This window comes from Stylophora pistillata, chromosome 8 (assembly GCF_964205215.1).
Source record: "Stylophora pistillata chromosome 8, jaStyPist1.2, whole genome shotgun sequence".
In the NCBI taxonomy this organism is placed as follows: Eukaryota; Metazoa; Cnidaria; class Anthozoa; order Scleractinia; family Pocilloporidae; genus Stylophora; species Stylophora pistillata.
Window position 1 is genome coordinate 19,515,899 of NC_142526.1, and position 17,675 is coordinate 19,533,573.

Genomic DNA, 17,675 nt, shown 5'->3' on the forward strand with positions numbered 1-17,675 from the left:
TCGATGCCAAAATGAAAACAAAACTAACTCATATTGATCAATAAAAAAAGTAGATGCAATTCATGGAGAACTGCTTACAATCCAATAGTTTTCAAAAGCTTGTGAATTCCAAGACAGGTAGACAACCTTCGCATAAAGTAATGTTTCAGCACGCTGACGAGCGCGCGCGTTTTTTCCTGTTTACAAACATTGTTTGATGACATCACACAGACTCTCAACACGTATGCCGGAAAAGTCGTTAAAAGCTTACTGCCCTCGTGAGCCGTTGCATCATCTTTTCCAGCCAAAATTCAAGAAACTTCCTCTTGAAATCGATCTGAAGGATTCATGAACGGGATTCAAAAGTTTTTCGTTGTAGTTTTGTTAGTATCGACAACATGCGGATTTTTTGGGAAATGCGAGTCTAATCCAGAGAGTCGTGTTTGCGGTAAGCATTCCTTTTGAAATATTTTCCTCAATTCAATTGCAGTGTACAGAAAAATCAGAATCATTTGAAATATTTATAGTTTGAAAGCCAAAGGTTTCTAATACACAGTTGTCCTAGAAATTGACAAGCCCTTCGATAAATAAGAAATAGCTTATTTGAAGTTTTATTTTTGTTCTGTTTTGGTCTTATCATACACAGTTGTTCGGTAGTTTTTTTTTTAAATTGATCAGACGGTTTTAAAATCAAAGAATGCCTTAACCGATGTCAGAAGACAATTGATATCATTGTGCCTAAATATGTGCAGGAATTGTTTTAGTAACAGATAATGCTGCCTTTCTAATTTCTTTTATTGTTATATTTTTGTTGCTTTGCGACCTTTTACGTTTTACTTCTTGTCTTAAACTAGTGCCATGACATTTGTCTTGATCTTCCAGTATTTGTCAAATCTTGGTGGAAAACGATTTTAAGACCTCAGGCAGATTTCAGTAGTTATATTACAGCCATGCTATTAATTGCTGTTCTTGAGGTAAATGAAATCACGCGTAATTCTCTTGTTTAACAAAGTAAGTTTATCAGCCTACCGTTCACTTTTTCCCCTATAGTGTTATTTTGAAAGAAGAGTTTACCCCAGAAGCTTTGTCCTTCCCTATGTCTCCACAGTTAAAAAAATATCTCTAAAAATAAAGACCGATCATTTTGAAATTCCCCCAAACGATAGTATAAAATTTCTTCTGGAAAAGTGAAAAAAAGCTTGGCACTCCGCGAGCAAGCAAGAGTATATGGCTGTATATATACCTAATACAGTCGGCTGCAAATGAAAACACGCTAGAGTTTCTGGTTGGTCTGTTTCTACATCTTAGTCTTCGTGATTTCACCCAGTATTGTTTGAATTATATTAAAAATCATTGTAGCCTAGCTTTCATAAAGCACCAGGAATAATCTATTAGTTTACACAATTGTTTTATACAAGTAAAGAATATTGACGCAGATACTTTAAATATAATCTCTCGTCGTTTTTTTAAAGGAGGGAGGCAACAATACCGGCTTGTGATATTCTTTTCACCTTCAGAAAAAAAAAAAAAATCCTCCGACTTTAGGTGGACAATAAAATTCTAGCTGGTTAAGACAGAAAAACTTCAAAGGAATAAGTATTTACCCTGAGATGGTAGGGGATGGCTAATGATGGAGAAGATAAAATGGAATTAATTGTAATATTTTTTTTATAAATACTGAGTGACCTCTTGCACTTGCTTATAAATAAATCGATCATCAATTTTATCATGGCAGCGGGAACAAAATCTTTTGGAGGAAGGTGAAGATGATCTGCCAATAATTGAGGATGACGAATTCCCTTTTGACTTTGAAGAAGATCGAGAAGAAGACATAGAAGGCTGTGCAAATGACAAAGACGCAACTACAGCCAATTCTTTTCATCCTAAACTGGTACCACTCCTGGTCAGTATGTTTCTTATGCTGATCAACATTTTTATGGTAAGTTCATTCAGTTTTTTTGGTATTTTTACCTGTTTGGAAAAATTACGTCCATTAGAATTACCGATAAAAAAGCATTTGAGACACTCTAGGGAGCCGCATTCTCTCCATTATGGTCTCATCAGCATTATCTCTGCGCGTGTCAAATATTGGAAAAATTGAAAGCTGACTTTTGAAATGAATCGAACATATCTATAATCTTCGCTTCAAAACTCTACTGTGTGCAGTAGATGATCAAGTGGTCGTCAAATCATCTTTGGTAATGATGCAAATGATGTCATAAGTATAGGTATTAGCATGGTCTTGTGGTGGTGAATGGAAATGAAACCGCGAGTGATATTTCAAAATTGTCCAAAATACCATGAGCCGCGAAGCGATGAGCACTATTTGGACAATTTTGAGATATTACGAGCCGGTTTTATTGCCAAATACCTTGTACAGGTCATGCTATTATTTGTCTAAAACAGAAGCCTAGAAATTTTTGGAAACGCACAAAAGACCTTTATTTCGCTACGGTTGAAAAAAACAAACACAGGCATCTGCATTCGTAACAATCTTTCGACCCTATTCTTTCTTGAACGTGTTGTCACGATAACGTTGTTACACCAGCCCCTTTTGCTCTTTTATATTACCCTTACACTGAAATAATGATACTGTCAACCAATCAAATCTCCGAAAGTTCTTGGCCTATGATATAAAAGAGAGCTAAGGGAGGTCAACTTGACAACCGTACAACTTTGCTGCACTTTTGTGGTTGCCTTGCAAGCTTTTAGAGTCGTTCTTTAATTAACTGGTAAAAGTCACCATTATACTTCACAACTTCGTTGTCTATTCAAGAAGAGAAGATTAAAGTACTTAGAACGTTTTCTAACCTGTTGTCTTCACTATCCTCAGAAGTCCTCACCCAACTTATTATCTTTTCCCTACGGTAGGTGCTCGCGCTTTTCGGTGAGGGCGGAAAAGTTATCAGACTTGACAAAGACCAATTGCAGCATACACGTCAGGTTTTGTAATTAACATATTTCCCATTAACTCTGTAAGAAGATTATGATAATAAAATGTTCTATTGTCTTTTTGAAACAGGAAGCATACACTAACTCGAACACGCAACATCACTGCGGGATGGTAAAGTATTTTACATTGCACCTTTATACCTCACGATGTTTTGAAAACAATCAACGACCAGTCCGGGTATAATGGCTGCAATGAGACATGGTTTGTCGCCGTTTAATTCATCTCATCCTCCGTAATAATTCGTGTTATTACACGACTCGGGCTGTCAGAGGGCCAATAACTAAAATCAACCAATCATAATGCTCTATTACCGGTCAATATTCTCTCAGTATTGGACCGGGCACTGTCCTGAATGGTCCCGAATGATACCGCACTTGTGTCCCTTTGAACTTCAGTCGTGTAATAAATCTCTTATTAACCAAGCTTGCTCGGGACCGTACTGGAAGAGTATCGGCCCACGGTCTTTTTTGTATGGACCGAGCGCAGCGAGGTCCGTACTGTCAAGACCTCGGGCTGATATTCTCCCGGTACGGCCCTCGCGCTTGATTAATAAGATATATATATTGACGGTTAGTTAGGAGAAACCTATGGGACTTTTTTGGGCGGAGTCGCGAAGCGAAGGAGCCCAATACGGAATACATTTTCTCTCAACTAGCCGTCAATATAATTTGGTATTTCCGTCTCAAAATCGCAATTAGTTCATAGTAAATTGACTGAAAAGAAATAGAGGATATAACATGGCCGCACGGGGATACGAGTTTTATCTTTGAGTGCTGTAAGTATCTCTCCCGAGTGAGTGAAGCTAACAAGTGAGAGATACTGTCAGCACCAGAAGATAAAATTCGTATCCCCAAGCGGCCATGTAATGTTCTGTTTATTTTAAAGATACTGATGAAATTTCGACCTAGAACACAACTCTTTTTACTCATTTTCGAAACAGCAAAATAGTGTAATTGAAGTGGTCATCGATCGCAAAATGCCTGTCACAAAAATGTTATGAAACTTGGACAGAAAGTTATAAAGGAGAAATGAAGACGATAATACTTATATTTTTCTATTTTCTGTTCCAAAAAGTCAAAATTCTAATGAAAAAATAGTATAATCATGTCAATAACCATGGTGACACCAATATCCTCATACGTGATAGATCAAAATAGTATCTTCACTGCGCGCGATGAAGATATGATTTTTTTAGTAAAAGAAAAAATCCTGGTATTTCATCAGTATCCATATAATAAATAATCATTCTCACTGGGAGGTAAGGTTCTATGATTCCCACAACCATCAAATTTTTGTTGGAAGCTCTTCAATCAAAGGCACCAGGAATGTATATTTGACATGGATGCATTTAATCTCACACATGCGCACCTCTTGAGACTAGATATCCTTTCAGCCAAGAATTGAAGAGAACAATATTAGGAACAATTAACGGTTTGGACCATATTAAGAGAAATTATTTTTTCATTCCTCATGCAAAAAGGAGAAATTTGAATATACTGAAATGCTGTGTCCATGCTTGTTTGCTACAATTTCAGTACGTCCCTGGCCAACAGAAGAAAATATAATGTAGAGCAAAGCAGAGATAATGTCAGATTCCCAAGACCTTTATAGCACAAATTGCTAAAAAGACTACTTTTTGTTTTTCGATTTTTAGTAAATCGGTTTACTTCATACGTTTCTCGATTCGTGGTTACAGTTTCATCATTTGGTTTGTGGTTCCGCTGCAGCTTTCATGACAGCTTCAAACCTTCAAAAATTTGAATAAGTAATTGTTCCAAAAAAATACAGAAGTGTCACTTCCATGATTGAAAGTCAATCAAACTGTGACAGTTGCTTTACTTAAGTACGTATGGACGAATTCAATTTTCTCGTCTTTTCACTATTTGTTTAACAAAGGACGGAGAAAGAAACAGATTTTATTCTAGACTTGAATTAACTTGCTATTACATTGACTTGGCTTGATGGAAAACATTTCACAGCAAAGGTGACACTAGAATTGCCAAACTGACAGCCCCCTAACACAACCCAGTTATTTGAAAATCTCGCTTTATTATTGTACCTATGGGACTTTTTTGCCTATGCATATACGCTGACTTCAACGGGATTGAATTTTTAACTAGGAAATTCTTACAGATTTTTCCGCTCTAGTTGAACGTATTTTGTCTTTTTAACAACACAACGTGCCATGTGAAAAAAATTAAACGCCGCGAGGGAATGAATTAAACGTTTTATTCACATATTCACACGACTATATTTGTTTTCCTGTAAACTTCACACGGTCGTCTTTCGCCGATGTGAAAGGTTGAGTAATGTGGGGTTATAGCTTAGGTCGTTTATGCCCTTTATTTCGACAACTAATAAAGTGGAGGAAAAACATTAAGAGCATGACCCTACTAACAATATTAAAACCATCTGTAGCTTTTAAAAAGTAAAGGAAAACCATTAAGAGCATGATTCTATCAACAATATAAAAAGCCCTCTGTGGCAATTAAAAAGGCCTGTTAACCAGAAAATGTTCCCTGTAAACGTTCCCATTTTACTCTTAGGAAGGGAAAACATTTCATCACTGGAATAAACAGTTACAAAGAAGATGGTTTTTGAGTTTCCGGCTCGATTCTTATGCTAATACTTCCATTACTGTCCCAAGCCCTATGCCACCTCACGGATCTGAGCGAATCTGCTCTTTGAAAACGTCTTTTACAGAAGTTAGCTCGAGCTAGGATCTTTTTAAACCCTCTGCGGTAATTCTCACTAAATATAGCGTACAAACATGGATTTAGCGCGCTGTTCATGTGAGCTAAAAGAAGGCGAACGTACAGCCAGTCACATGAGAGGTCACGACCATAAGCAAACATACTCAGTCTGACGTAGTACAGGGACCAGCAGAGTACAAAAGCGGTAACTACAATAGACACAAGGCGAAGAACCTTCTTTTTAACCACTTCTCTGCGTCGGAATCCTTCACTGTTGTTGGAGGAATTTTCTGGCGTGAGCCCAGGTGTTTTTCTTCGTTTTAGTGTCACAATAATGGTGGTGTAGAAGATAACGATCATTAAAAGAGGAACGGAAAATATGGCTATCATGTTAAAGTGATAGTAAATTCTCTTAACCCCGAAACCGAATTTCTCGTCTAGTCTAAGATAACAGAAAAGTTTGCCGTCTGACTCTCTTGTCATGATTTCCACCGCGTAAATGGTTGGGATACGGAATGCTAATGCCACCAACCATGTACATAGGATGATCACTTTACAGATTCGCGTGGAAACTAAAGTTTTCAAAGGGAAGACCACAGCATTGAAACGATCGAAACTTATGGCAACCACCGTAAAGGTGGAAACTATCATCGGAATCTGGTTGAGAAGGATGGACATTTTACAGAAGACCTTGCCGGCTGTTCCACCCACGAGCCATTCGTATCCCACAAAAGCTACTGTGAACGTTCGGGGCATGTAGATTGTAATTAGGAGATCTGCGACGGCCATGTTGACAATGTAAAAATTCACCGTTGTCCACATACGTTGATTCTTGAAAACAACTGCGACCACCAATGAGTTTCCGATCAAGGAGATTGTGATTATGAAGAAATATGGAAGAATACGAACAATTTTAATCGCGAATGCATCCCCGTGGAAACAACCAGACTCTTGTACTAGATCAGCTTCGGAAGAAAGATTCACAGGCATGTTGGTGGACGAAGCGTTTTGAATTCGTGCGAATGCCGCCACTTTTTCCATTGTAATGCCAGGAAATGAAGACGGTCAAGTCTGAACGAGAAGGCTTAAGTGTCTAAGACTTGAGTTGACGTCGTGTACAAGTATTTTTTTCACAACTGAATTGAAAGAAGTAGTGAGCAGCAGCTAAAGCAAATAGCAAATATACGTCAAACCTTAATTAAAGAAAATGTTATTTGATGCCAAAAGCATGTCAAACGCTACACACCTTGCATAACGCGACAAGATGACAAGAGAGGCAGAAATATTGGGAGGTCTTAAAATGTGGTTTCACCAAATTATTCAAATCAAAATGCTCAAGGGTTTGGAGTATGAATTAGATTTTTTTTACTTTCCACTATGCGAAAAAAAAAACTTTTTCTTTATAAACCTATAGTCAAATTCAAAATCGACGTAAACGCAATGCATAGTTCGTGAATCAATTCACGATTGACCGAATGGATTAGTCAGGGCTTAAATAGGACAGAAATCCTCTCCATCTCGTGAGCTAATACTACCTTTTAGTAGCTTGACATAAAGTCGTCGCTACAATTTTTACTTGTTAATTCGACACAGTTGAACTATCGTAACCGAACATAACAAACTGATTGATCTCACTTATTTTTTATAACTTGCGCGCCAGAATTAACTTCGATTGATGTACGGGATTGAAAAAGAAAAAGAAAATCTTAATTAACAAAGACGAGGCTTATGGAAATTATTGTGCTAATCTTCAATTTTTTTTTTTGTGAACATTTTTGCTAGAGCCAATCGTTTTCTCGTTTTTTATCATTACAGGGATTTATATGTTAGAATTCCGGTTAGCAGCTAAGTGCATTTTGATGTAAACCTTTTAGTCCTGAACGCCAAGCATAATTTCTTGTGAGGAGCAAAGGAAGCTGTCTATTCTGTTATTTGAACAAGGCAAAACAATTTTCATCGTTGTTTGCATTTCATTTAATTAGGCTCCATGCAAGATCTATCAATGTTGGTTCATTTCCTCTGTCACGAGAACACCTGTTTGAAGAAATTGCCATTCGACTTAGGGGGCATAATTCTAATTTTTTTTCTTGGGAAATAGAAAAACAAAACAAAACAAAAGAGACAGGGGAACAGCAGTTTAAAAAAGAAAAACTGAGAAGAGAAGAAACAAAACAAGGTTAACTCTATCGTCAGAATTTTGCGCCTCAATAGCACAGGTGATGTGCAATGTCTTCTAAGAGTTTCTTACAGTCGCGTCCGATTTTAGTTGGGATCAAATGACACTTTATTTCTGGTTTGCGCTTGCTTGTTATGACAATTGTGATGGAAAACGAGTTTCGATGATCGAAAATCAAAATCAGCATATATCTCTGGCTGTACGCATGTAATTATAAACCTCTCGTGACCCACCACATCGCCAGGAAGACTCGGTCTAAACTGACACACTGGAGGTCAATTGCTGAACACACTGACAGATCTGAGGAGTTAGGAAGGGGACATGAAATCCCGTTTTTTGATCACCAAGAAGAAAAACTAAAAAAACGCTCCCTAAAAATTTCAGCCGTTTCATATATCATTTATATTCGTTCCATTTATTCATTTATGATAGATGTGAACACTTGGGAGTTTTTTTATTTTATTTGAGTCGGAAGAAAGCGACTTTAACCTTCGCAAACACTTGCAATATTTCTCACTTCATCGATGATCCTTTCACTTAACTAAGTAACCTGGGGAATCTTTAGAGATAATCAATAAAATCTCTAGCCTAACGTTCACTGTAGGTGCTGTACTTTTGAGTCTTCCTTTGTTGGCCGCAAAACCCCAAGAACATGATGCACAAGGATACAGCAGCTCGATCGGTCTTAATAACGTTCCAATACTACTCCGTAAATACCTCAGTTTGAGTTTTCTGTTTCGTTCCGGAAACACAATTATCCTCTTCACCAGGTAATACCTTAAAAAACAACCATCAATTCCGCCTATAAAATGTTCACTGTCTTTTTCTGGTTTAGATCTTTCCGAAGGCGACTTTCTGGTTCAAGGGTGAAATTATCAGCTCTAAAAGTATTTTCAAGCCATTTTGTGGAAAAAATAAATAAAATCACTGTGCCAGAAGACATGAATGTTCTGAGGGGATCGAATTGCATAAAAAGAGAAAGATTGCATGAGTGCTGTCTTTAAAAACAAGTAATATTTAGAGTAAAAGCGAACGCCGCCAAATGCATGATAATTTTTTTCTTTCAGATTTAGGTTCAGATGAAGACTTCATCGTGAGGCACTAGGCACAGAGTCTTAGTCTGAGAGATATTTTTCCATCAGCAGAGAGTCTTTCTCCCGGAAAGGTCGTTTCTTGCCGAGGTGAATAAACAGAAGACTTCGACTGACCAGTAATGTACGGGCAGATGTTTCTCTCAAGAAAGAAAAAGGGAAATGACCTGCTACTGCGACAAAGCATGCAAGACCTTTGCTGATTGTTGCCTGGATTTCAGTTTACTCGAGGTGATTGTAAGCTGAAGGTTCCCTTATTAACTGGATTTGCTGAGAAAAGTAAAAATTTCTATCATGGGCTACTGGTATCCACCGTTGCGCAGTGATAAGAAAACGGTGGGAATTCGTAAAATTCGGTTCCCAATCTCTTAACAGGCCTTTTACACCTCTTAATGTATTTTCCCCAGGTGTAGTCAAAATAGCAGTGATGTGCTACTTCAGGATGTGGAATGTGGAGATGTCAACAGCTATTTATGGTCCGGGGTAATCATGAGATCTATTTGCGCTACGTATAACAGCAAGAGCACCAACGACTGCCACACCCTGACTGTCCAGCAGTTAGATATGACTTTACAAAAAGAACTCCCTGTCTTTGCCATGAAACAAAATGTAACACACAGAAGCATTGCTTGCGCCAAATGTCATAATGAAGAAAGCGCCAGTTTTTGGCGTGTAAATATTTTCTGCAAAAGTATCAGAGGACGTCCACCCGCTTCGAACTTCACTGCTGTGTCGACATTTTTGAACTAGCGCAAAAATTGCTCCTGGAAATACGAACCAACTCACAACCTTAGAGATCATTACAGACGTTGAGTAGTAAGGGATGCAGGCTGTGCTTTGAATAAGTTAAGTATCTTGCCTATTGTTCGAGAATTGTGTGAATTATACGCTATGGTCTTCACAATTGATGGTGAAAGAAGCTACAAGAATCCTCATTGTGCCTTGTGTAATAAGAAAGGGCGGCTAATTCCCCAGCAAACTGAATCAGCGGGGTCAATAGGAACATCGACCGGGATTATAGACGAAGCCGACGCACCTCCGTTACGAATTCTTCTTGATGTGAGCACAAACGTAAAATTCAGAACCGAATCGAGAGAAAATATAGAACCTACGATCAATACTGAAGCTCCGCGATTTCAGGTTTTCAACATGTCTTCGCAAGTGCTCAATTGTACGTCAAACTGTTACAACTGCACTCGCCAAGTTTTGATTTCGGCAAATAATCAAGTCAGGAAAGTTTGTCGTCAGAGAAAACGCTCTTGACATTGACACCAACTCAAATTTCATATGACGACGATTCCATAAGACTGCAGGGAAACGATGTTTAGACTTTGTGCTCAATTGCCCAGCCTGAACCAATTAATGCGCTCTAGAAATATGAAAAAGACAGTTTGGTGCTAAGTCACACCACCTTCGCCGGTATAATTTTGTCCATCGTCTCGCATTGTTTTCTTCTCATAGTTTACCTGTCTTTCAAAGAACTTAGAAATCTTTCCGGGAAATGCGTGATCAATATCTCTGGAACGTTATTGTGTTACCAAGCATTTTTTCTAAGCTCAAAGAAGTCAACAGAAATCCCTCTCCTTTGCCAAGGCGTGGTCATTTTACTTCATTTCACTGTTCTCTCCACATTTTCATGGATGGCCGTCATGGCTTTGGATGCTGCAAATACCTTTACTACAACAGGTAAGCGAACCCTTTATACTGGGACACTTCTTCATGTGGTTACCCCAAACGAAGCGGAAATCCGCCTCGTAAAGCCATTTATCTCTATATCAATTTTTTGCTCTTTCCTCATTTTCACGGATAACAGTGGCGCCCATAGGTACAGCAAGTACACTTAGGTAAGTGCATCCGTCACAGGACCACCAAGCACCCACCCCTACCCCTACAGGAAATTCGAACCGTTATCGTCAGGTTGACTATAAATATTCACTTACTTTCATGTCATATAGCCACTCCCAACGAACACAGAGATGCAATGTACTGTAGATGGGGGGACACGCATCTACGCGACTATGGCTAGTATCGACTTCAACGAGTTTTGTTTCACTGGAAGGAAGAGCTCCAATCCAAATTTATAACGCCGGCATCTCCTTCCATGTGTGCATGAAAACCTTTCTCTGCTCTAGCTGTCAAAACAATGGTCAAGCTGCCGAATTTTTACCAACCATACTTTATTGTCATAGTACTATTATATAACAAAAAAGAGGGAATCGTGAGTGACATTTGAATCGCAAAAAACTTACAAAAAGTCGTTCGAATGCAAAAACATTGTAATCTTCTTGAAATGTTCGCTCGCTCACCCATCCATGGCACATCTTACCATTTCCTAGATTTCCTCCACAACATTTATGCAAATTTGTCCCATATTTGAATTAAGCCATGCTAACGGGACAATGTTGTAAATTGATTAAGCAATGCACCTTATGAAATGGTGTTACTCTTACTTTTACAAACTAGTGACTGACACAAATATGCAACCATCAAACACCAGAAAGATCTTCGTCAAGTATTGCATGATGGGGTGGGGACTGCCTGCAGTAATTGTTGGTTTATGCTCTGTGTTGGACCACATGGGGACGTTCCATATCGGATACGGTGTGTAAACAAAACATCTGAAAAGTATATCCCAAAATAATGTCCCAGCTTGACCATTCCATTTTCGTTTGATGACGTACAGTAAAACTCCCTTAAGTTGGTAATTTTTGCTCAAGTAGAGAATACACTCGAATCATTCATTAGACAAAATAAAAAGTTCCAGAATAAAATAACCACACTGAATTTCTCATTCAAATTATGAATGTCTCTTTAATGGTCGTTTCCTTTCTTGGTTTTTTTTTTGCCTATCACGAGGTAATACTTTGCTATCAGCCAAAAAAGGCCATAAAATATTTTCCCTGATTATCTATTATATTCTGCCATCATGCAATAAGTTGCAATTTACTGTCAGATGTTTTCCAATAGAAAATTTGATCTACAGTTGGATATCAGATTACACGGCCCTGGTTTTTTTCGCGGTAACGCCTGTAAGCGCTGCTTTGATCTTCAATCTAATTTGCTTCGCTAAAAGTGTGTATGCCGTTCGTCATTTACAACAGGTAAATAGACACTACTGAGAAGCCAAGGCTTAAAGGACTTTTTCTGATACTTTTGTTTTATTTTTCACTCAGGCTGCCAACTTCGCAGCATCTAACAGCTCTAAAGCTTCTCTGACTATCATGTCTTTAAATATGACAACAAATGAACAGAAAACCAAAATGTTAAGTGACAGTTATTACTCCAAAAGCCAGAACCAGATTTTTAGTCTGATGATGGTATATGAACTTCATATATACATTGTATCTGATTTATCATCACGGGTTTATTACGAATCAACTTAACGGCATGCTCCCAGTTGGCTTGTTAGCTCAATTGGTAGAGCGCTGAAATAGTATCGCAGAGGTCAGTGGTTCGAATCCCGTACGGGCCTGATTTTATTCAGGTCTGATTTTCGCTATTGCATAAATAGCGCTCGCTACTGCGAGGATCATGCATCACAAATGATGATGGTATAGTTTATACCGAAATATAACTGTCACTTAACATCTTGGTTTTCTGTTCATTTGTTGTCAGATTTAAAGACACGATGAATTTACTTGGTCTATCGTTCATCTTTTATGTTCTCAAATTATCATCTGGTTCTGGCTTTTTTATTACCTTCCGGGCGGATACGATGGCAATATTTAGTGAAGACATAACACTATGGTTTCTGCACTCTTATTATGTTGTCATTCGATATAGCTAATTTACTAAATAATGCTTTACAGGGTTATTCATCACATTGTGTTTTGTAACCCCTAAAAGAGTTCGAGGCCTCTTCAAAGAGAGATTTTCCAATCGAAAAAGTCCTGCAGATAAACCATAAACAAACTCTACTCATTACCATCGTACAATGGAAATCACTGATGTTGAAAGAGCTGAAGGTTTTACTATTGTTGCCAGGGAACAAGTGAGACACACCTCTTACAAAAGATAAATCTTTTCCTAAGAATGGAATGAGACTTTCTGCATTTCTCATGAAGCTGTAACATAACGGTGTGAGCGAAAACGAACACAGTACAATATTCGTATAATAGCTGTTGGCCCATTACTCAAACGAACTGCTTAAGTGAATGTGAAGAGCTCACTATTGTCTAGGTAAAGGTAATCAACAACCTTGATATTGAAAGTACAATGTGATCGTATTATCAGTGATTGTATTGTAAATGGCATGAGTATTAGTATCGCGAATTCAACTGCATTGTAAGCACACAGGTTTCTTTTTTTTTGCTGTAGCATGTCTGTTCTGTAACACAGATCACGGATATAAACAATTACTACATGTAAGGCACTGGTGTATGAAAGCAAGTCAATTGATCTTATTAACCGCCTCCCGGTTAGCTCAATGGATAGAGAACTGGACTGTTGTGCGGGAGGTCGAGGGTTCGAGCCCCGACCGGACCAACACTCAAGGTCTTAAATGATTGAGAAGAATATGCTGCCTTTCTATAGCCTCAAGAAATGGTTAGATATTCTAGTCTTCTCGGAGAGGGACGAATAAATTGAGGTCCCGTCTCCTGCAAGGTTAGGGGTAGGAGACATTAATTTCCCACGCACGAGATTACTGTGTGATGGATGTCCTCCCCTGGGGTGGGATGGGTGGGTTGCTGTCTTGCGTTTCATACATGAGCCTCTGGCTCGGGCAATCGGGAACCATGCCTCACGTAAAGACAATAAACTTCATTGATTGATTGATTGATTGATTACAAAAAACTGTAATAAGGATGATTTTAATAGGATTAAAATTCATATACCAGTAAATACATAAAATTGTAAAAAAATCGTGAAAAAAGCAGAGGTTTGATATTGAAAATACGAAAAATAACATTAATCGAAGGATCGAACCGTGTTGTGTTGCTCAAATGAACAGATGTTTGATAACCGTTATATGTACTATGGTGGTGCAATGTATTTCCATGCTTATGATCGTCCAATAATATAATATTTTGTGAGCTCGATTTTCAATATTAGCTGAGTGAAATCTAATCGAAACCGAACAGTAGGCATGTTACTTAGCCCTTTAACCGTTAAAAGGGACTAACTTGTAATTTCTCCTATAATATCACCCCTGAATCGAACATTATGGTCATAAGGATAGAGGAAATGATCATGAACTAAAGAAGCTCTAGGTTGTTAAACAAATTCTCTTTGTCAGTGCCTTACGAAATGTATAGAGAACAATATAAAGAATATTTAGACTGAGTTAGGGTGTAAAGGGTTAACGAAGACATTCTTTAGGATAATGACCAAAAAAAAAAAAAAATGAAGAAGAAATAAGGTTGATCAATTGAATGAGAATGGAACCCACTGTAATGCAGCCAGCATCAAAGTTCACCTTCTGAACAGACATTTGAATGATGGGATGTACATTATATCGCCCCAAGCCACAAAGATTTCTTTGAAGTTAAGAGTTACATTTCCTCAGCGAAACAACAGCTGTCAGGATAACAATGTACGTGCATGTTCAAATTTCCAGAGCAGTTTGGTTATGGAATCGTTTAGGGCTTTAAAAGTAACAGCTGTTATTTGAGGAAGGTTCTATCGCTACAGATGTAGTCAAGAAGCGTAGTGCGTGCGGGTGATAGACATGGGTCGAGTCAATGTAAGGAGAACACGCGAAAAAAACCGATACATTGGTATCGCGACGACTCTGAATGCAATAAATTTTTTTTTAATTTTTTTTAAGCGCTCGAGAGGTTCTCAAAAGATAACATAAAGGAAACAATAGATGCTTACACAATGAACGACAAGGCTGAAATAAAGCTTATTATATTTGAAAAGAGCAGGTCATGACCAGTTTTATGATATTGGTTAATCATACTATCTACATGATTAGGAAACTTTCATTTGTCGTATTCGACAAAAGTTTCATTAGTCAGGGATAAAATTATTCAAATGCTGACCATAATGAATATTTTATGATGTTTGCATTTTGGGCAAGAAGTTTTTCCCTGATTTCCTTAACAAACAAAAGACTTTTAAAACGTAATTACGTCCCTTTTTATCTTCCAAATATAATATCTGCAGTTTCTTAAGTTATTATTTTTTGATATTTTTCCACAACACTAACCTTTTGCTCTCGGTGGAGCGCGACAATACTTATTTTATCAATAGATCGAAGGTCCACAAAACAAAAGCAATCTATTTTAAATTCATACTCTTTAAAGCAAACTATTTCACAATAAATATTGACTCAGGGCACAAGCTGTTAGCGAACGGCGACAGAGAAAAAGACATGAACGAGTGAACGTGCTTTTAAGACATTTACAGATGTTTGCATGGAAACAACTAAAAAGTCGCTCTTTTGATCAACAAAACACCGCAAGAAGCCATTGTGGAAAGAAATAAGTCCACTGTAAAGTTTAGTGTTGTTTTATCAGTCCGACCATTGCAATTAAGATTGGTTCGGCGGCGGAGATTTAACTCACTCAATTGCCATTTGCAAACATTTTTAGCTGCTCTTTCTCAACATTGGGAATTTGATTTTTATTATTTTCTTTATTACTGGTTTTACGGTATTTTTATTATTTTTGACCCACTGGTGTTTTTGTACCCCTTGGCGAATTCAAACGACATTTTCCGAAAAATTCTTCCTCTTTTTCAACTGTAGCCCACTAGTGACTGATAAAAATTGATGGTATCACCAATGGCACTTCGAACCACAAAAATAAGCTCTTTTCAGATTTTCAACAAGCTATCCTAAGCATATTCAATTAACGAACGCTCGACTGACATTTGTTTTAATCAATAGGAACGTCAACAACAGAACACATCAACGCCACCCGCCTGCGAAATTAATCTTGGTTTAATTAGCAAAGAGCTTGCATTTAAAATGCGGCTGCTGGCACGCACACTCGATCGGCGACGCTGCAACTGATGAAGATGACAACCCAAGAGGGTTGAAAGGCTGGGGTCTTTCACACACTGAGTCTTTTGCTGTCTTAAATAAGTTCCGCATTTGTTAAAATTTATATCATCTTTTAATTTTCAATACTTTCGGAATAACTATGAAGCGTAGCAGTTTAGTTGTCGTGTCAATGTGTATTGCGATTTTCGTGGAAATGAACGTTCCCCTTGTTAACCCTGAGATAGCATTTCCATCTCTTGGTAGCGACCCTCATCAAGAATTTTTGGAGTTAAGTGGTACGTAACAGAATGACGGTTTACGGATATCTTAAAGGCGCGGGCTTAGGCGCCTTGAAAGCCTTTCGTTTTGATTTCAAGTCTTCGCTCTGTGCAAATTCCTAAATGATAGCTAACCCTGTAAGGTTTAATTTCTCAATTTATTTAGTCACTGTAATGTAAGAATTGACTCTAATTTTTAATTTTGTTGAAACATTTTCTCATTCAAAAATGTGTTGATGTAAACTTTGTTTACTGATAACTTTTCTCCTAATTTAGGATCGGATCACCAAGATTTCGTGGTGAATTTTAAAGGTGAAACTATCAGCCTGAAAAACCTGACAAAGCTATTGCGTCACCATAACGTTACTCTACTACAGGAGGACAGATATCTTGCTGAAGCGCTTAGGCAAAAAAATGCTTCAGAACAATCGTGCGGAGGCAGATGCTTATCGGCAGAAAGAGGAGAGGCCAACAAGTGTTTCTGTGATAAGGTTTGCAGAGAACTCGGTGATTGCTGCTTGGACTTCTATTCACGGTAAGACAACTTGTTTTTCGTCAATGGCTAATATATTTAGCCGTGTATAGTTCGTCGCTACCCTGACAATAATATATTGTATTTTAGTCATTAATGCATCGGTCAAGTAAACTCCCGACATCTTTATCAAGAGTTGGTTGTGCATTTTGCTGTATGTGTAATATTTTTTCGAAACTGGGAAGATTAATTCAGCAAACGAGACGCAGCCGAACTCTCTCAAATTGCATTCACTAAAGAGTAAGCTCGCTCTGAAACTTCGAAATGTAATTTTGTCGCGCATCTTGCAAATTTATAATATTGGGGTCAACCGATGACAGAGTCAACAATAAATAAAGCTGAATAAAAAGAGTTTCTCTTTGTAGTGTTGTTATGATGATTATTTGGATGATTAGGAATTTTATGAAGTTATTATCGAAACAATAAATGAGAAATTATGAATTTTCCGGTTTAACTAGTTGTCTGATGACTTGGTAACCGCGCGTGTTCTTCGTAGAGAACCATTACTGCTTATCAGTTTTGAAGTTCAATTAACGCTATTTCAGCTCCTCGATTTTTCAGTCTGTTTCGTTTATTTACTTATTTCTCTAACGACGTTACCGTCAATGTCACCATTTTGCTTCAAGTAACTCGAAAAATTAGCCACAACCTATGAAGTTCGTCGTTAATAAACTTTGTGATGCCAATTTCTTCTTATCTAGGCCATCCTAAATACCTAAATACAATTATATTTGGTCTCTTGCCATCCTGTCAATGTACCGTTAGGAAGTGACAAAGCAGTATTTAGGGTATTAGAAATTTTCTACAAGTTAAGATAATTTCTCAACACGACATAACATCTTAACAAAACTAAGTCCTTGAACCTAAGTCCTGCTCGTCTCTTGAATAGACGAGCGGGAGTAAATGACGACTAACATCGATGCCACCGAGGCTCTCCTGTTGGGTTCATAGTTGGCAGAGACATAATAAATAAAAGCCTACGCTTTTGTATCAATAGAAATGGATAACCACGCAGAAAGCAATTTCAGTAAGCAAGAATCACCCC

The 17,675-nt window shown here is 37.8% G+C and overlaps 3 protein-coding genes across 3 annotated transcripts in view; 2 read left to right on the plus strand and 1 right to left on the minus strand.

The window, feature by feature from the left end:
• Window positions 1–224: 224 nt before the first annotated feature.
• On the plus strand, window positions 225–2,998 carry LOC148725365 (uncharacterized). Its single transcript, XM_088730494.1, has 4 exons — window positions 225–427; window positions 862–953; window positions 1,715–1,918; window positions 2,851–2,998. Exons 1-4 carry the CDS (start codon window positions 328–330, stop codon window positions 2,929–2,931), a joined length of 477 nt encoding a protein of 158 aa, XP_088586620.1. The 5' UTR covers window positions 225–327; the 3' UTR covers window positions 2,932–2,998.
• A 1,948-nt stretch (window positions 2,999–4,946) lies between these two features.
• Window positions 4,947–6,803, minus strand: LOC111338732 (neuropeptide FF receptor 2-like). The gene has a single exon (XM_022945248.2). The coding sequence runs from the start codon at window positions 6,664–6,666 to the stop codon at window positions 5,512–5,514; it is 1,155 nt and encodes a 384-aa protein (XP_022800983.2). The 5' UTR covers window positions 6,667–6,803; the 3' UTR covers window positions 4,947–5,511.
• An 8,997-nt stretch (window positions 6,804–15,800) lies between these two features.
• The window catches only part of LOC111338723 (uncharacterized), an 8,031-nt gene continuing 6,156 nt past the window's right edge, over window positions 15,801–17,675 (plus strand). Inside the window, exons 1-2 of the mRNA XM_088730490.1 lie at window positions 15,801–16,116; window positions 16,375–16,633. Coding sequence (XP_088586616.1) covers window positions 15,981–16,116; window positions 16,375–16,633 — 395 coding nt within the window. The 5' untranslated portion in view covers window positions 15,801–15,980. The remainder of the gene's footprint in view (window positions 16,117–16,374; window positions 16,634–17,675) is intronic.